At 47.2% G+C, this 19,880-nt stretch overlaps 2 protein-coding genes across 2 annotated transcripts in view; one reads left to right on the forward strand and one right to left on the reverse strand.

Annotated features, from left to right (window-relative positions):
• The window catches only part of LOC309564057 (uncharacterized protein), a gene marked incomplete at its 5' end in the record, with an annotated part of 455,352 nt that overhangs the window by 417,281 nt on the left and 18,191 nt on the right, over positions 1-19,880 (forward strand). The gene's annotated exons all lie outside the window — the stretch shown is intronic.
• LOC309564465 (uncharacterized protein) overlaps positions 1-19,880 on the reverse strand; it is a gene marked incomplete at both ends in the record, with an annotated part of 1,172,539 nt that overhangs the window by 6,459 nt on the left and 1,146,200 nt on the right. The window contains 1 exon segment of the mRNA XM_082269095.1: positions 692-997. Coding sequence (XP_082125221.1) covers positions 692-997 — 306 coding nt within the window.

Here is a 19,880-nt window from a genome sequence, read left to right on the forward strand (position 1 = left end):
TTAAATGAACGCAGAGATTTCCTATGACTGTCAGCCCCATCTAGAGGCCAAAATCCAGTATTAACATCACAGTGCAAGATTATTGCCACTAGATGGAGCCGATGATCCAATATTTGTCATGACCGGACGAATGCGTGTCACATTCGTTCAACAATTTGTTTAAATAAAAAAAAATAAAAAAACCCTAGATGTTTGTGAAATCTTCCCACTCAAAATGCACTCAGCCAATGAAAGGTAATGACTCCATTTTTATTTTTCTCCTGCTATCAATGGCCGACACAGGACAACACTTCATCCATGTCTTTGGTGATCTCTGATCTCCTTATGAAGGGTTTCTTACATGATGAAGATCAGCCATGGAGTATATCTGAGGTGTATATCAGGGTGTGCTTCTTCCCCACATGTCCACCAACATTCATATAGAAGACATTTCCCACACTCAAGGCACTAATACACCTCCAGGGTTGTGTGGGACCCCTGATGTACAGGAAGACAGGACTTCAGTGAGGAACATTTCCCTCACTCAGACCAGGAAAGTTCATTCTCCTCCGTGTCCAATCTCAGATGACTGTAAACAGAGGACTTCTGTGACTGACAATTCCCGCCCTCAGGACAGGAAAGTGGCTTCTCCTTCGTGTGCAATCTCTGATGTCTGTATAGATAGGATTTCAAAGAAAAATATTTCCCGCACTCAGGACAGGAATACGGCTTCTCCCTCGAGTGAGATCTTTGATGTTTGTTAAGATGGGACTTCTGTGAAAAACATTTCCCGCACTCGGAACAGGAATACGGCTTCTCCCCCGTATGAGACCTCTGATGTGTGTAAAGACTGGACTGGAATGCAAAACATTTCCTGCACTCAGGACAGGAAAACGGCTTCTCCCCTGTGTGAGATATCTGATGTCTGGAAAGATTGGATTTTCTAGAAAAACATTTCCCGCACTCTGCACAGGAATACGGCTTCTCCCCCGTATGCACTCTGTGATGTGTAGTAAGACTGCACTTCTCTGAAAAACATTTCCCGCACTCAGCACAGGTATACGGCTTCTCCCCTGTGTGAGATCTCTGATGTATGTAAAGATGGGACTTCCTCAAAAAACATTTTCCGCACTCAGCACAGCAATACGGCTTTTCACCCGTGTGAGTACTTTTATGCACATTCATATGGTATTTTAAATTGAAACACTTTCCGCACTCAGGACAGGAATACGGCTTTTCTCCCGTGTGAGACCTCTGGTGTATTGTAAAATTGGATTTCTGTGAAAAACATTTCCCGCACTCTGCACAGGAATACGGCTTCTCCCCCGTGTGCAATCTGTAATGTGTAGTAAGACTGCACTTCTCTGAAAAACATTTCCCACACTCAGCACAGGAATACGGCTTCTCCCCCGTGTGCAATCTGTGATGTGTAGTAAGACTGCACTTCTCTGAAAAACATTTCCCGCACTCAGCACAGGAATACGGCTTCTCCCCTGTGTGAGATCTCTGATGTGTGTAAAGATGGGACTTCCTCGAAAAACATTTTCCACACTCAGGACAGGAATACGTCTTTTCTCCCGTGTGAGACCTCTGATGGAAGAGAAGAACTGATTTAAATGTAAAACATTTCCCACACTCAGGGCAGAGATAAGGCTTCTCACCTGTGTGAGATCTTTTATGCTTAATAAGACCGGATAAAGAATGAAAACATTTGCCGCACTCAGGGCAGCAATATAGTTTCTCTTCTGTGTGCGACCTTTTGTGAATATTGAGTTTGGATTTAGTACAGAAACATTTCCCGCACTCAGGACAGGAATGTGGCTTCTCCCCCATGTGAGATTTCTGATGTTTGTGAAGATGGAACTTCTGTGAAAAATATTTCCCACACTCAGGAGAGGGAAACATCTTAGGTGTTGGAAGAACGGAACTGTCCCTCACAGTCTGTGGTTCCTCAGGATAAGAGGAATACGATGGTCCGCCACCGTCCCTCACAGTCTGAGGTTCCTCAGGATAAGAGGAATACGATGGTCCCGCACTGTCCCTCACAGTCTGAGGTTCCTCAGGATAAGAGGAATACGATGGTCCGGCACTGTCCCTCACAGTCTGAGGTTCCTCAGGATAAGAGGAATACGATGGTCCGGCACCGTCCCTCACAGTCTGAGGTTCCTCAGGATAAGAGGAATATGATGGTCCGGCACTGTCCCTCACAGTCTGAGGTTCCTCAGGATAAGAGGAATACGATGGTCCGGCACCGTCCCTCACAGTCTGAGGTTGCTCAGGATAAGAGGAATATGATGGTCCGGCACTGTCCCTCACAGTCTGGGGTTCCTCAGGATAAGAGGAATACGATGGTCCCACACTGTCCCTCACAGTCTGAGGTTCCTCAGGATAAGAGGAATACGATGGTCCGGCACTGTCCCTCACAGTCTGAGGTTCCTCAGGATAAGAGGAATACGATGGTCCATCTACACTGTGTGGTGCCGGATGGACATTTGAGGTAGCCGGGTTTTGTCCTGGACTATACTGTGTGATGTCCTCATCTTCTACTTTACAGTCTGGAGACAAAGTGAGACAATCCTCTGAGGTTTTCCTCATCTCCCGTCCATCTACTAAAAAAGAAATACAAAGATTATTACTAGACATCAGCAGATTGGTTCCCCTAAACCAGGACTCCGCCCACATCAGGCAGCTTTGTCTCTGAGGATCTTACAATTCCCCCCTCAAGGTAACTAGTAAATGGGTCCTCTGATCTCCTACCAGTTCATTTCTTTATTCATGGACCTTAGTCAGAGAGTGAGGAAACAACGAGAACTGTCTTTTATAGGAGTGACAGTGATGAGGGGATTATAGGACGAGTGTCCCCTCCCCCTCTATCACTCATTGCCATCTTCCCAACACAAGAAGTCCCGCACTTCCTTATTTAGTCCATGATTTAGTCATGAATAACAGCGGGGCTGAGCCCCACCAGAGGTCAGAGAGTGAGGATGGGGGAGAACAACCAAGAGGAAGACTGGACTGATACTGAAGACCACCATCATTGGGTTACTGACTCCTCCCTCATTATCACTTTCTGTTTAAGGTTCCAAAGTTGGAGGATGTTATCACATTATTATCACCATGTAAAAGTCTGTCCTCCAATCAGATCATCAGATATAAAATGTCCAGCTGGTAGGAAATGGGTGTAACAAAAGAGAATCCATATTATGTGTATATATAGCAGTGGGTAGAGGGGAGAGAGCAGAAGTCAGGAGTATGTAATGTACAACATAGAGTATATAGTGTAGGGGTCAGGAGTATGTAATGTACAACATAGAGTACATAGTGCAGGGGTCAGGAGTATGTAATGTACAACATAGAGTATATAGTGCAGGGGTCTGGAGTATGTAACGTACAACATAGAGTATATAGTGCAGGGATCAGGAGTATGTAATGTACGACATAGAGTATACAGTGCTGGGGTCAGGAGTATGTAATGTACAACATAGAGCAGGGGTCTTCAAACTATGGCCCTCCAGTTGTTCAGGAACTACAATTCCCATCATGTCTAGTCACGTCTGTGAATGTCAGAGTTTTACTATGCCTCATGGGATGTGTAGTTCCGCAACAGCTGGAGGGCCGTAGTTTGAGGATCCCTGACATAGAGTATATAGTGCAGGGGTCAGGAGTATGTAATGTACAACATAGAGTATATAGTGCAGGGGGTCAGCACTTTGTAATGTACAGCATAGAGTATATAGTGCAGGGGTCAGGAGTATGTAATGTACAACATAGAGTATATAGTGCAGGGGTCAGGACTCATAATATTTGTGTTCAGTAATCAGTTGCAGAGGTTCCACACCGCTGCCTCCCATCTCCTGAGACTGCACTCGGTGACTTGGGTGTGAGACTATACAGACATATCCCTCCACCCGGCACAGCCAGCAAATAACAGAGCAAGTAACCCCGGGAGAATTGTTCTGTCAGAGATCATGCTAGACCCGGGCATGGGGCAGAAGACCCAAGGTACATACCCCAGGTGTCTAGGTCAAGCAACGCCTATGGTGAATATAAACATTTTGTTGCCAGCTGAACCCCAGAATCTCCATAAATCCAGTCTAGAGACATAAATTAATTAACCAAAAAGTATAAATAGCTAACTGAGCTGCACCTCGATAATATGTATAGGGGGAATAAGATCATTCCAAATAAACCTAAACTTTTAGTAAGCCGTCACTGTTCAAATGCAAAGGAAAGGAGAGTGTGATCCTCCAGACCAAGAGTTTCCAAACTATGGCCCTCCAGTAGTTCAGGAACTACAATTCCCATCATGCCTAGTCATGTCTGTGAATGTCAGAGTTGTACAATGCCTCATGGGACATGTAATTCCCCCAAAAGCTGGAGGGCCATAGTTTGAAGATCCCTGATTCTAGACTAATAACAGCATATAATTAAAGAGGACTGAAGTTCCAGAAGAGATTCGTCAAGGAGGAACAATCCGGTATATGAAAATGTATTGAAAAACTCTATTAGAAAATACAGATGCTGAAAATGACTCCTCCCACCATTGCAAATATTAAAATATGACAACGTTGTCACCCCAGACAGACAGACAGCTGCGACAGACACGCATCCATCCCCACACCTACACCTAGATCTTGATCAGAAGATTTTCGGAGAGGCAGTTCGGTGAAAGGGATGGAAGATATTCCTCCAGTCCACAATAGCGGTTCTGCTGGGGAAATCAAATCAGAATCCAAACCATGGGAGCTGAAGCCATGTGGACAGAATCCACATAGTTGATGGAGCGTAATTAGATCCTCGGTCTGGTAATACAAAGTTCCGTGCGGTGTATGGTGAGCCATAAGCTCGGCATGCTGTAACTTAAAGGGACGGAGTTGAGCCAGTAGGTGGTGGACACCCGTGGGTAAAGGCCGTGTGCAGTAATGGAGGAATGAATAATGCTGGGTGGAGGTGGGTGCAGGTAGCTATGGAGGATAATACCAGTTTAGATAATCTCACCACTCCCCAACAGCACAGATGGATCCACCAAGATCCTCCGGGATCAGCCTCCAAGACACCTCGATTGATGCTTCCACAGACCTTCAATTATCCCGGTTAATCCCTGGGATAGGTGGTAGGTAGGTGTCATGCGTCAAGACGAGCTTCTTCAAAACGCGCCAAAATGACGTTATTGCGTCTGTATGATGTCATTGCGTCTGTGATGCTTTGACACAGACAGGAGTTAACAGACCTGGCTTTCCGCCCCAGGGATTAACCGGGATAATTGAAGGTGTGTGGAAGCGTCGATCGAAGCGGAAAGCCGAGTCTATTGACGCCTGTCTGTGTCAAAAGCATCACAGACGAGACGCGATGACGTCAATCTGGCGCGTTTTGAAGAAGCTCGCCTGACGCATGACACCTTCCTACCACCTATCCCAGGAATTAACCAGGATAATTGAAGGTGTGTGGAAGCGTTGAGCGAGGTGCCTTGGAGGCTGATCGCGGAGGATCTCGGTGGATCCATCTATGCTGTCGGGGAGTGGTGAGATTATCTGTACTGGTATTATCGTCCATATCTACACGCACCCACCTCTACCCAACATTATTCATTCCTCCATTACTGCACACAGCCTTTACTCACGGGTATCCACCACCTACTGGCTCAACTCCGTCCCTTCAAACACTTGCTGAACGTCAGCAGTACGTATACTGCGGCAAGTTAGCTCTGTTGTGCGAAACGACGTACGTGTACGTTGTTTTGTGCAATAGCCTGCAGGGGAGTCGGAAGTGCGTGCCCGCTGATCAGTCAGTGGGGGAGCCAATCAGCAGGTCTGGCGGATGTGATGTCTGCTGGCCACCCACAATCGCTCCCCAGAGAGACAGAACGGAGGTCGGGGAGTGGTTGAGATTATCTGAACTGGTATTATCCTCCATATCTACCTGCACCCACCTCCACCCAGCATTATTCATTCCTCCATTACTGCACACAGCCTTTACCCACGGGTATCCACCACCTACTGGCTCAACTCCATCCCTTTAAGTTGCCGCATACCAAGCTTATGGCTCACCATACACAGCACGGAACTTTGTATTACCAGACCGAGGGATCTAGGTGTAGGTGTGGGGATGGATGCGTGTCTGTTGCAGCGGTGACAACGTTGTCATATTTTAATATTTCCAATGGTGGGAGGAGTCATTTTCAGTATCTGTATTTTCTAATAAAGTTTTTCAATTCATTTTCATATACCGGATTGTTCCTCCTCGAGGAATCTCTTGTGGACCCCTTCAGTCCTCTTTAATTATAGAGACATAAATTGTGTCTGCAGCACAGAGAAGGAAGATTATCCGAGAGAAATACAGGAATACAGGACTGGGACACAGCTCAGGAAAGTGACCAGGGGATTACAGGCTAATATCACCCAGTCCCCGCCCTACTCTGGACCAATCAGTGAGCAGTATGGGTGGAGGAATGTATTTAGTGTTAAGCCTCGTACACACGCAACGAAATTCTGCCGACCGGTCGTCTGTCTTTTGTCCAGGGTGGTGTCTGTTGGTTGGAATGTGCTCTAGACTGCACACAAATTTTCCCGCACTACAGAATTCTACTTCAGAAGTGATGTCATGTGTTGGATTGCTTTCTATGTGTTCTTTCATCTCTGAGCATGCCCAGTCTTGCTCCTAAGATTTTTCCCCATCAAAATCTGTACTAATGAGATGAAAATCGGACGTGTTTTGACGGTCGACAAAAATTATATAGCCTGCACACCAGGATTTTTTCGGCCGAAAAGTCGGAGTTGGTTGTCGGAAGCATCATACTAACAAGCCGAAGATCGGCAGATCGGTCGTCGGACGAAATTTCCTGGCCAAATTTCTACTCGTGTGTACGAGGCTTTAATGACCCACCTGTGCTGATCTCTGTAGGAGTGTCCTCCTCTATAAATGTCCCCGTTATTCCATCCTCCTCCATAGACTGCTGATCATCCCTCACATACGTCTCTTCTTCTTCTGATTTAACCTCAACTTTAGAATCTCTCAGGTTTCCACTCTGAATATATAATAAAAATGACATCAATGGTAACAATGCAGATAATGTACAGATCCTAATGATACTATCAGTGATTGTTCCTCATCTACCTGATGATGGTGGGGGATGGTGTGACCTTCCTGTGTGGAATCCCGGGAATACAGAGGGTCCTTCTCTATAAATGTCCCCGTTATTCCATCCTCCTCCATAGACTGCTGATCATCCCTCACATACGTCTCTTCTTCTGCTTTAACCTCAAATTCTATATCGATTGGATCTCCACTCTAAACCAAGAAAATTAGAGAATATCATCTGTGAAATATGAGCTTACAAACAAAATATACACATCATCTCCACCAGTCCGTGTTCTAGATACTCCATCCCACTAACCTTGTAACAGTGAGGGATGGTGTGACCTTCCTGTGTGGAATCCCGGGAATACAGAGGATGGGGACATCTCTCTGGTGGGTTCCTGGTATTAGGTGGCACAATTATATATTTGTGTTCTTCTGAAAACTCCTCAATCACTCCATACTCATCTTCCTCTTTGTACTCTTCTTTACAAACAACGTTACTATCCCGGAGGGTTCCACTCTGAAAGATATAAAAAAAATACATTGTAACAAACATGCTGTGTAATAATTATACCTACCAATAATGGTCAATCATCTACCTGATGATGGTGGGGGATGGTGTGACCTTCCTGTGTGGAATCCCGGGAATACAGAGGACGGGGACATCTCTCTGGTGGGTTCCCATTACTGGATCCATCTGTAGGAAACACACACACTGACTGAATACATTGTTTCTATGTGTTTATCAGATGATGGGGGATCTAGGTGGATCCTCCGTACTGCTCTCTCCTTTACAATAAAGTCTCCTCTTACCCGGTGATGTGAGGGGCGGCTGATTCTCCATCATGGCGTCCTTGTAGAGATCCTTGTGTCCTTCTAAATACTCCCACTCCTCCATGGAGAAATAGACAGTGACATCCTGACACCTTATAGGAACCTGACACACACAATGATACAGTCACCATCCAGACACATCCCTTGTGTTGGACCTTCACAGACATCAGGAATAGGTATTGCCCCTTAATATATCTACATAAAGCTTATAAAAATACAAAAGTATGCATCATAAATCCACTGCTAAAAATGAAAGCCATCCCATGATATATTATAATCAGTTAGTATAGACGGATGAGGTGAGAAGGTGATTGGTGGGAAAGGTGACAAATCTCCAAAATAAAGAGAATGTTCCAGCCCCGTAAGTGGAGGAATGTTCTGACCCTGAAGGGGTAATCTAGGTTTCCACACTATATATGTGTGTATCATCATCTGCTGGAGATAAAAGAGGTCACAGTGACTATGGAGGAAGAGGACGGACATGACGTGGGGGGGTTACTGGGTGTAAATAGAAAATAAGATCTCATTACCTCCTCCACTGCCACTTCTAGTAACGTCTCCTCTCTACTTCCTCCCGACTAACCTCTCCCCCGGAACTTCCTATTTATACCTGACATCACTTCCTGTCTTCCATAGAGACTTCCTGTCTGGGTAGAAGTGAGATCACCACCTTGTGGAGCTCAGAGGGAATGCAGCCCAGAGAAACATGTAGTGTGAACGCGGTCTTGTGCTATGGGTGTATGTACTGTACACGGGTCAGCAGAGGTCATCCAGCGCCCAGGGCAAAAATTCACAACTGCACCACCTCCCCCAGAAAACAAAAATTAAAATCAAGCACTAATCTTCACGCTTACTTCTAAGAATAAACTCCCTCTATGCAAGCCAGAATTCCCCCCAAAAAAATCCCCCATCCCCCACTGAAATCACCTCTCCCAGATCAATTCCCCTCTCCTAGAACAAATACCCCCCCTTAATCATTCCCCTACTAGCAAAAATTTCGCATCTCTCTCCCGAATTTTTCATCCCAGAACAAATCCTAAACTTCTTCACCTTCACCTAAAGCAAATCTTATGGTTGTGGTGCGTCAATCTCCCCCCCCCCCCTCCCGGCTCCTCCTCATCTTCATACCTCAGAGCTAAGGAGGAACCTAGGCCAAGCTTGTGTTCCAATCCGCAAGTCAAAAAAAATCTTCTACTGTATATGTCCTTTTTTTACTGCCATGTGATAATCCCGCCCACATTGTATCCTCAACAGAGGAAATAGATGCTAATAGACTGCAGGAGATCTGCTGAGAAAAACAAAAAAAACAACTATGCCTCAGGAGATCTCCTTCAGCCTATAAGCACCCATTTCCTTTTTATACTCTCGGCGGATCTCATGCAGCCTATAAGCACCCACTTCCCTTTCTTCGTCTCAGCAAATCTCCTGCAGTTTATTAGCACCCATTTTTCTTTCTATGTCTCAGCAGATCCCCTGCAGCCTATTAGCACCCATTTCCCTTTCTGTTTCTCAGCAGATGATGTCTCCCCTGTCCTCCGATGAAGTTGATACATCTCTAATGTCTCTTCTGTTCTCTGATGAATCTGCTGGACTTCTAATGTCTCCCCTGTCCTCTAAAGAAGCTGATGGACCTCTAATGTCTCCCCTGTCCTCCGATGAAGCTGATGGACCTCTAATGTCTCCCCTGTCCTCTTATGAAGCTGATGGACCTCTAATGTCTCCCCTGTCCTCTAAAGAAGCTGATGGACCTCTAATGTCTCCCCTGTCCTCCGATGAAGCTGATGGACCTCTAATGTCTCCCCTGTCCACCATTGAAGCTGATGGACCTCTAATGTCTCCCCTGTCCTCTTATGAAGCTGATGGACCTCTAATGTCTCCCCTGTCCTCTAAAGAAGCTGATGGACCTCTAATGTCTCCCCTGTCCTCCGATGAATCTGATGGACCTCTGATGTCTCCCCTGTCCTCTGATAAACCTCTAATGTCTCCCCTGTCCACCATTGAAGCTGATTGACCTCTGATGTCTCCCCTGTTGGTCAATGAATCTGATTGACCTCTGATGTCTCCCCTGTTGGTCAATGAATCTGATGGACCTCTGATGTCTCCCCTGTCCGCCAATGAAGCTGATGAAACTCCAATGTCTCCCCTGTCCTATGATGAAGCTGATGGACCTCTGATGTCTCTCCTGTCCTCTGATAAACCTATAATGTCTCCCCTGTCAACCAATGAAGCTGATGGACCTCTGATGTCTCCCCTGATGGTCAATGAAGCTGTTGAACCTCTGATGTATCCCCTGTCCTCTGATGAAGTTGATGAAACTCGAATGTCTCCCCTGTCCTCTGATGAAGCTGATGGACCTCTGATGTCTCCCCTGATGGTCAATGAAGCTGATGGACCTCTGATGTATCCCCTGTCCTCTGATGAAGCTGATGAACCTCTAATGTCTCCCCTGTCCGCCAATGAAGCTGATGAAACTCTAATGTCTCCCCTGTCCTCTGATAAAGCTGATGGACCTCTGATGTCTCTCCTGTCCTCTGATAAACCTCTAATGTCTCCCCTGTCCAACAATAAAGCTGATGGACCTCTGATGTCTCCACTGTCCTCTGATGAAGCTGATGGACCTCTGATGTCTCCCCTGTCCTCTGATGAAGCTGATGGACCTCTGATGTCTCCCCTGATGGTCAATGAAGCTGTTGAACCTCTGATGTTTCCCCTGTCCTCTGATGAAGCTGATGGACCTCTAATGTCTCCCCTGTCCTCTGATGAAGCTGATGGACCTCTGTTGTCTCCCCTGTCCTCTGATGAAGCTGATGGACCTCTGTTGTCTCCCCTGTCCTCTGATGAAGCTGATGGACCTCTGATGTCTCCCCTGTCCTCTGATGAAGCTGATGGACCTCTAATGTCTCCCCTGTCCTCTGATGAAGCTGATGGACCTCTGTTGTCTCCCCTGTCCTCTGATGAAGCTGATGGACCTCTGATGTCTCCCCTGTCCTCCAATGAAGTTGATGGACCTCTGATGCTTCTCCTGTCCTCCAATGAAGTTGATGGAACTCTGATGTCCTACCTGTCCTCTGATGAAGCTGATGGACCTCTGATGTCTCCCCTGTCCTCTAATGAAGTTGATGGACCTCTGATGCTTCTCCTGTCCTCCAATGAAGTTGATGGAACTCTGATGTCCTACCTGTCCTCTGATGAAGCTGATGGACCTCTGATGTCTCCCCTGTCCTCTAATGAAGCTGATGGACCTCTGATGTCTCTCCTGTCCTCTGGTAAAGCTGATTGACCTTTGATGTCTTTTTGGTCCTCTGATAAAGCTGATGGACCTCTGATGTCTCTCCTGTCTTCTGATGAACCTATAATGTCTCCATAATTAAGGAGTGAGTGTTTAATGAAGGAAGGGGGGGATCCAGGAGTGAATGTTTACTGAAAGAAGGGCAGATCCAGGAGCAAATGTTCACTGAAGGAAGGGAACATCCAAAAGCAAATGTTCATTGAAGAAAGTGGAGATCTAGGAGCGAATGTTCACTGAGGGAAGGGGAGATATAGAAGCGAATGTTCACTGAAGGAAGGGGAAATCTAGAAGCAAATTTTCCCTGAAGAAAGGGGAGATCCAGGAGCGAGAGTTCACTGAGGGAAGGGGATACCCAGTGGCAAACGTTCACTGAAGAAAGTTGAGATCCAACAATAATTGTTCAATGAAGGAAGGGGAGATCGGGGAACAATTGTTCACTGAAGAAAGTGGAAATCTACGAGCAAATGTTCACTTAAGGAAGGGGAGATCCAGGGGGGACACACTTTTCCCTGGGGTGTGAGAGGGAACCCATAATATCAGGGTGTGTGCAGGGACTAGTGTTGAGCGAACACGGACTGTATTATTCGTGTTCGTACCGAATAATTGGATTTTTTGTACCCGAACACGGACACGGACACTTTACTGTATGTTCGGGTAAAAATCCGTGTTCGGTCGTTTTATTTCCGGGTTTTGCATGCTTTGGCGCTCTTTTCATGGCGGGCTTTCAACAGCCAATCAACAATCGTTTAACTGGTGTGCCTTAAGCCATCCCAGCCATGCCTGCAAATGTCTTAGTAGCTGTGATTGGCCGTCTGAAGCATGTGACCAAGTCTTTATAAGTTCGAGGCAGCCGCAGCGGCGTCATTATGCTGCTTATATCAGGGACAGAGCACACATCAATGTGCTGGCTGCTGATTAGGGAAAGATAGGCAGGAAAAAACCATTTGTGTCCGGATAGAATTGAGGGACAGGTCGGAGTGTTTAGGCAGGGCGAGTTGTAGGCATTTTAGGGATAGAGTCTGCTGAATTATAGGGTCAGTGTCTTCTACAAACTACAATCGATATTGCTGTGTGGGGGGTGGGGTGAATCTGCACTCAATCCTGATCTACGATCTCTTCTCAATCCTGTTAGGGACAGAGTCTGCTGAATTTTAGGGAAACTGTGTTCTACAAACTACAATCGATATTGCTGTGTGGTGTGGGATTGGAGATAGGCAGGTGTCAGTGATCCACATCCATTTTTCTGTGTGTGAGCTGCAGTGAACACAATCTTTTTGGGCTGCAGTGAACACAATCTTTTTGGGGTGCAGTGAACAAAATCTTTTTGGGGTGCAGTGAACACAATCCTTTTTGGTGTGCAGTGAACACAATCTTTGTGGGGTGCAGTGAACAAAATCCTTTGTGGGGTGCAGTGAACACAATCTTTTTGGGGTGCAGTGAACAAAATCCTTTTTGGGGTGCAGTGAACAACATCCTTTTTGGGGTGCAGTGAACACAATCTTTTTGGGGTGCAGTGAACAAAATCCTTTGTGGGGTGCAGTGAACACAATCTTTTTGGGGTGCAGTGAACACAATCTTTTTGGGGTGGAGTGAACAACATCCTTTTTGGGGTGCAGTGAACAAAATCCTTTTTGGGGTGCAGTGAACAAAATCATTTTTGGGGTGCAGTGAACACAATCTTTTTGGGGTGCAGTGAACACAATCTTTGTGGGGTGCAGTGAACACAATCTTTTTGGGGTGGAGTGAACAACATCCTTTTTGGGGTGCAGTGAACAACATCCTTTTTGGGGTGCAGTGAACACAATCTTTTTGGGGTGCAGTGAACACAATCTTTGTGGGGTACAGTGAACAGAATCTTTGTGGGGTGCAGTGAACACAATCTTTGGGGGGTACAGTGAACACAATCTTTTTGGGGTGCAGTGAACACAATCTTTGTGGGGTGCAGTGAACACAATCTTTTTGGGGTGGAGTGAACAAAATCATTTTTGGGGTGCAGTGAACAACATCCTTTTTGGGGTGCAGTGATCAAAATCCTTTTTGGGGTGCAGTGAACACAATCTTTTTGGGGTGCAGTGAACAAAATCCTTTGTGGGGTGCAGTGAACACAATCTTTGGGGGGGTACAGTGAACACAATCTTTTTGGGGTGCAGTGAACACAATCTTTGTGGGGTGCAGTGAACACAATCTTTGGGGGGGTACAGTGAACACAATCTTTTTGGGGTGCAGTGAACAACATCCTTTTAGGGTGCAGTGAACACAATCTTTGTGGGGTGCAGTGAACAACATCCTTTTAGGGTGCAGTGAACACAATCTTTGTGGGGTACAGTGAACAGAATCTTTGTGGGGTGCAGTGAACACAATCTTTGGGGGGTACAGTGAACACAATCTTTATGAGGTGCAGTGAACACAATCTTTGGGGGGTACAGTGAACACAATCTTTGTGAGGTGCAGTGAACACAATCTTTGTGGGGTGCAGTGAACACAATCATTGTGGGGTGCAGTGAACTCAATCTTTGTGGGGTACAGTGAACACAATCTCATACTTCTGAAGATTTGAGGGTGCTGCCTGTTCCATACTCCCCCTACTCCTCATCTAGCCTTTTAGGGGTACAAACAATAGTAATTGGGGCCTAGTGTGGTTGTGTACGTGTGATATACATACACTTTTTTTGGATCATATTTTCTATTCCGCTATTTAATCAAAAACCTTTGGGGATCAGTTAAATTGGGGGATAGTCTGTGTTGGTACGTGTGAGAGAGATCCACCTTTCCAAGTTGTTGGGGTTCATCTCATACTTCTGAAGGTTTGAGGGTGCTGCCTGTTCCATACCCCCCCTACTCCTCATCTAGCCTTTTAGGGGTACAAACAATAGTAATTGGGGCCTAGTGTGGTTGTGTACGTGTGATATACATACACTTTTTTGGGATCATATTTTCTATTCCGCTATTTAATCAAAAACCTTTGGGGATCAGTTAAATTGGGGGATAGTCTGTGTTGGTACGTGTGAGAGAGATCCACCTTTCCAAGTTGTTGGGGTTCATCTCATACTTCTGAAGGTTTGAGGGTGCTGCCTGTTCCATACCCCCCCTACTCCTCATCTAGCCTTTTAGGGGTACAAACAATAGTAATTGGGGCCTAGTGTGGTTGTGTACGTGTGATATACATACACTTTTTTTGGATCATATTTTCTATTCCGCTATTTAATCAAAAACCTTTGGGGATCAGTTAAATTGGGGGATAGTCTGTGTTGGTACGTGTGAGAGAGATCCACCTTTCCAAGTTGTTGGGGTTCATCTCATACTTCTGAAGGTTTGAGGGTGCTGCCTGTTCCATACCCCCCTACTCCTCATCTAGCCTTTTAGGGGTACAAACAATAGTAATTGGGGCCTAGTGTGGTTGTGTACGTGTGATATACATACACTTTTTTTGGATCATATTTTCTATTCCGCTATTTAATCAAAAACCTTTGGGGATCAGTTAAATTGGGGGATAGTCTGTGTTGGTACGTGTGAGAGAGATCCACCTTTCCAAGTTTTTGGGGTTCATCTCATACTTCTGAAGATTTGAGGGTGCTGCCTGTTCCATACTCCTCCTCCTACTGCTCAACCATCCTTTTAGGGGTACAAACAATAGTAGTTGGGGCCTAGTGTGGTGGTGTACGTGCGAGATACATACACTTTCTTTTTGATCATATTTTCTATTCCGCTATTTAATCAAAAACCTTTGGGGATCAGTTAAATTGGGGGATAGTCTGTGTTGGTACGTGTGAGAGAGATCCACCTTTCCAAGTTGTTGGGGTTCATCTCATACTTCTGAAGGTTTGAGGGTGCTGCCTGTTCCATACTCCCCCTACTCCTCATCTAGCCTTTTAGGGGTACAAACAATAGTAATTGGGGCCCAGTGTGGTTGTGTACGTGTGATATACATACACTTTTTTTGGATCATATTTTCTATTCCGCTATTTAATCAAAAACCTTTGGGGATCAGTTAAATTGGGGGATAGTCTGTGTTGGTACGTGTGAGAGAGATCCACCTTTCCAAGTTGTTGGGGTTCATCTCATACTTCTGAAGGTTTGAGGGTGCTGCCTGTTCCATACCCCCCCTACTCCTCATCTAGCCTTTTAGGGGTACAAACAATAGTAATTGGGGCCTAGTGTGGTTGTGTACGTGTGATATACATACACTTTTTTTGGATCATATTTTCTATTCCGCTATTTAATCAAAAACCTTTGGGGATCAGTTAAATTGGGGGATAGTCTGTGTTGGTACGTGTGAGAGAGATCCACCTTTCCAAGTTTTTGGGGTTCATCTCATACTTCTGAAGATTTGAGGGTGCTGCCTGTTCCATACTCCTCCTCCTACTGCTCAACCATCCTTTTAGGGGTACAAACAATAGTAGTTGGGGCCTAGTGTGGTGGTGTACGTGCGAGATACATACACTTTCTTTTTGATCATATTTTCTATTCCGCTATTCAATTAAAACCTTTGGGGATCAATTCAATTGCGAGATAGTCTGTGTCGGTACGTGTGAGATCCACCTTTCCAAGTTGTTGGGGTTCATCTCATACTTCTGAAGATTTGAGGGTGCTGCCTGTTCCATACTCCTGCTCCTACTGCTCAACCATCCTTTTAGGGGTACAAACAATAGTAATTGGGGCCTAGTGTGGTTGTGTACGTGCGAGATACATACACTTTTTTTGATCATATTTCCTATTCCGCTATTCAATAAAAACCTTTGAGGATCAATTGAATTGCGGGATAGTCTGTGTCGGTACGTGTGAGATCCACCTTTCCAAGTTTTTGGGGTTCATCTCATACTTCTGAAGATTTGAGGGTGCTGCCTGTTCCATACTCCTCCTCCTACTCCTCATCCATCCTTTTAGGGGTACAAACAATAGTAATTGGGGCCTAGTGTGGTTGTGTACGTGCGAGATACATACACTTTTTTTGATCATATTTCCTATTCCGCTATTCAATAAAAACCTTTGAGGATCAATTGAATTGCGGGATAGTCTGTGTCGGTACGTGTGAGATCCACCTTTCCAAGTTTTTGGGGTTCATCTCATACTTCTGAAGATTTGAGGGTGCTGTCTGTTCCATACTCCTCCTACTCCTCATCCATCCTTTTAGGGGTAGAAACAATAGTAATTGGGGCCTAGTGTGGTTTTGTACGTGCGAGATACATACACTTTTTTGGATCATATTTCCTATTCCGCTATTCAATAAAAACCTTTCTAGGGCAAGATCTTAAATTACAGAAATATGAGGAGACCGTCAAATAAGGGCCGTGGCCTGGGTCGTGGTGCTGCTGGTAGAGCTCCTGTTGCAAGGAGAGGACGTGGTCGATCTGTGCCAGCTACACGCACAAGTGAAACACCTTCCTCAAGTGTGAGTAGGCGACAGAACCTGCATCAGTATTTGGTAGGGCATCAAACGCCCCTAGAAGTGATGAGGCCAGAACAAGTTGAGGCGATAGTAGATTGGTTTGCTGCTGACAGTGCCTCCAGTTCCTTCACATTGTCTCCCACCCAGTCTACTGCAGAAAGGTCAGAGTTGGCACCTGCAGCCAATGTCCAACCGTCTTTCACCTCACCCCCTTGCAAATCAGGCCAGCAGTCTGAGCCCCAAGCCATACAGCAGTCTCTTATTCTTTTTGAGGACTCTGTCAGCAGGGTTTCCCAGGGCCATCCACCTAGCCCTGCCCCAGAAGTGGAAGAGATTGAGTGCAGCGATGCCCAACCACTTATTTCTCAAGATGAGTACATGCAAGGATCATCGCAGCACGTCTCCGATGATGACGAAACGCAGGTGCCAACTGCTGCGGCGTTCAGCATTGTGGAGACCGACAAGGAGGGCAGGGGTGAAGACTGGGTGGAAGATGATGTGGAGGACGATGAGGTCCTCGACCCCACATGGAATGAACGTCATGCAGGTGACCTGAGTAGTTTGGAGGAAGAGGCGGTGGTCGCACAGAGCCACCAGCACAGCAGAAGAGGGAGCAGGGTGCAGAAGCGGAGCGGCCGTGCCCTAGACACTACGCCCGCTACTGCCCAACGCAGCAAGGGAACGAGCGCACCAAAGTCAGCTCAAAGGAGTTCTCTAGCGTGGAAGTTCTTTAGAAAATGTGCTGATGACAGGACACGAGTGGTTTGCACCCTGTGCAATCAGAGCTTGAAGCGAGGCATAAACCTTCTCAACCTGAGCACAACCTGCATGATCAGGCATCTAAGTGCAAAGCACAAGCTGCAGTGGAGTACACACCTTCAAAACCAAGAAACGTCTCTGGCTCATCCTGCTTCCTCTTCTGCTGCAGTCTCGGCCGCTCCAGCCACATCTGTAGTGATACCGGCACCTGCCACCCCGCAAACAGACGATCTGTCAGCAACACCACCACCTGGGTCACCAACAACCATCTCCACAATGTCCCGTGGAAGCGTTCAGCTTTCCATCTCCCAAACACTTGAGAGGAAGAGGAAGTACCCCCCTACCCACCCGCGATCCCTGGCCCTGAATGCCAGCATTTCAAAATTATTGGCCTTTGAAATGCTGTCATTCCGTCTGGTGGAGACGCACAGTTTTAAAAACCTTATGTCGGTGGCTGTCCCACAGTACGTCGTGCCCAGCCGCCACTACTTTTCCAGGCAAGCCATCCCTTCCCTGCACAACCAAGTGGGGGAAAATATCAGGTGTGCACTGCGCAACGCCATCTGTGCCAAGGTCCACCTAACTACGGATACGTGGACCAGTAAGCACGGTCAGGGGCATTATATCTCCCTAACGGCACACTGGGTAAATGCAGTGGCGGATGGGCCTGAGGCGGATAGCAATTTGGCGCATGTCCTTCCACCACCGAGGATTGCAGGGCGCTTCAGTTTGCCTCCTGTTCGTAACTCCTCCTACTCCGCTTCCTCATCCTCTACCGCCTCCTCATCCGGACAGCGTAACACCTTCACCACCAACTTCAGCACGGCCAGGGGTAAACGACAGCAGGCAGTTTTACAACTTGCCTGTTTGGGGGACAAACCACACACCGCGCAGGAGTTGTGGAGGAGCATGGAACAGCAGACAAATGAGTGGTTGCTGCCAGCGAGCCTCAAGCCCGGCCTGGTGGTGTGTGATAACGGGCGAAATCTCATAGCAGCTCTGGGCCTAGCCGGTTTGACGCACATCCCTTGCCTGGCGCATGTGCTGAATTTGGTGGTGCAGAGGTTCCTTAAAAACTACCCCGATATGTCAGAGCTGCTGCAGAAAGTGCGGGCCGTTTGTGCGCACTTTCGGCGTTCTCACCCTGCTGCTGCTCGCCTGGCAGCGCTGCAGCGTAACTTCGGCCTTCCCGCTCACCGCCTCATATGTGACGTGCCCACAAGGTGGAACTCCACCTTGCACATGCTGGAAAGACTGTGCGAGCAGCAGCAGGCCATAGTGGAGTTTCAGCTGCAGCACGCACGCGTGAGTCGCTCTGCGGAACAGCACCACTTCACCACCAATAACTGGGCCTCCATGCGAGACCTGTGTGCCTTGTTGCGCTGTTTTGAGTACTCCACCAACATGGCCAGTGGCAATGACGCCGTTCTCAGCTTAACTATCCCACTTCTATGCCTCCTTGAAAAAACAATTCGGGCGATGATGGAAGAGGATGTGGCACAGGATGAGGAGGAGGAGGAGGATGAAGAGGTAACATTTCCAAGGCTTTCAGGGCAGTCATTCGCAAGGGGCTCCGTGGGTGGGTTCCTGCACACGCAAACGCCAGGGACGCAATTGTCCAGCAGGGGCACAGTTCTGGAGGATGAGGAGGATGAGGAGGAGGAGGAGCTGGAGGAGGAGATGGAACCATGTTCACAGCAGGGTGGCACCCAGGCCAGCTCATGGCCATCACTGGTGCGTGGCTGGGGGGATACAGAGGACACGGACGATACACCTCCCACAGAGGACAGCCTTTCGTTGCCTCTGGGCAGCCTGGCACACATGAGCGATTACATGCTGCAGTGTCTCCACAACGACCGCCGAGTTGCCCACATTCTAACTTGTGCTGATTACTGGGTGGCCACGCTGCTGGATCCCCGTTACAAGGACAACGTACCGTCCTTAATTCACTCACTGGAGCGCGATCGCAAGATGCGCGAGTACAAGCGCACGCTGGTAGACGCCATGCTGCTGGCATTCCCATCTGACAGCGGGGCCACAGTGGAAGCACAAGGCAGAGGAGGAGGAGGAGGAGTTTGCCAACGCAACCAGGGCACCGCCAGCACCTCAGAAGGCAGGGTTAGCATGGCCGAAATGTGGAAAAGCTTTGTCAGCACGCCACAACAAACAGCAGCACCAGCAGCTCAGATGGAACGTCTTAGCAGGAGGCAGCATTTTACCAACATGGTGGAGCAGTATGTGTGCACACGCCTACATGTAGTGAATGACGGGTCTGCCCCCTTCAACTTCTGGGTCTCCAAATTGGGCACATGGCCTGAGCTTGCCCTTTACGCCTTGGAGGTGCTGGCGTGCCCTGCAGCCAGTGTATTATCTGAACGGGTATTTAGCACGGCTGGGGGCGTTATAACAGACAAGCGCAGCCGCCTGTCCAGAGACAATGTGGACAAGCTCACGTTCATTAAAATGAACCAGGCATGGATCCCACGGGACTTTTCCGTACCTTATGCAGAATAGCAATGGATACCGACCTTACCCACCCATTGTTCCATTTTTGCT

Source organism: Pelophylax lessonae (assembly GCF_965119305.1).
Source record: "Pelophylax lessonae genome assembly, chromosome: 9".
Lineage (NCBI taxonomy): Eukaryota > Metazoa > Chordata > Amphibia > Anura > Ranidae > Pelophylax > Pelophylax lessonae.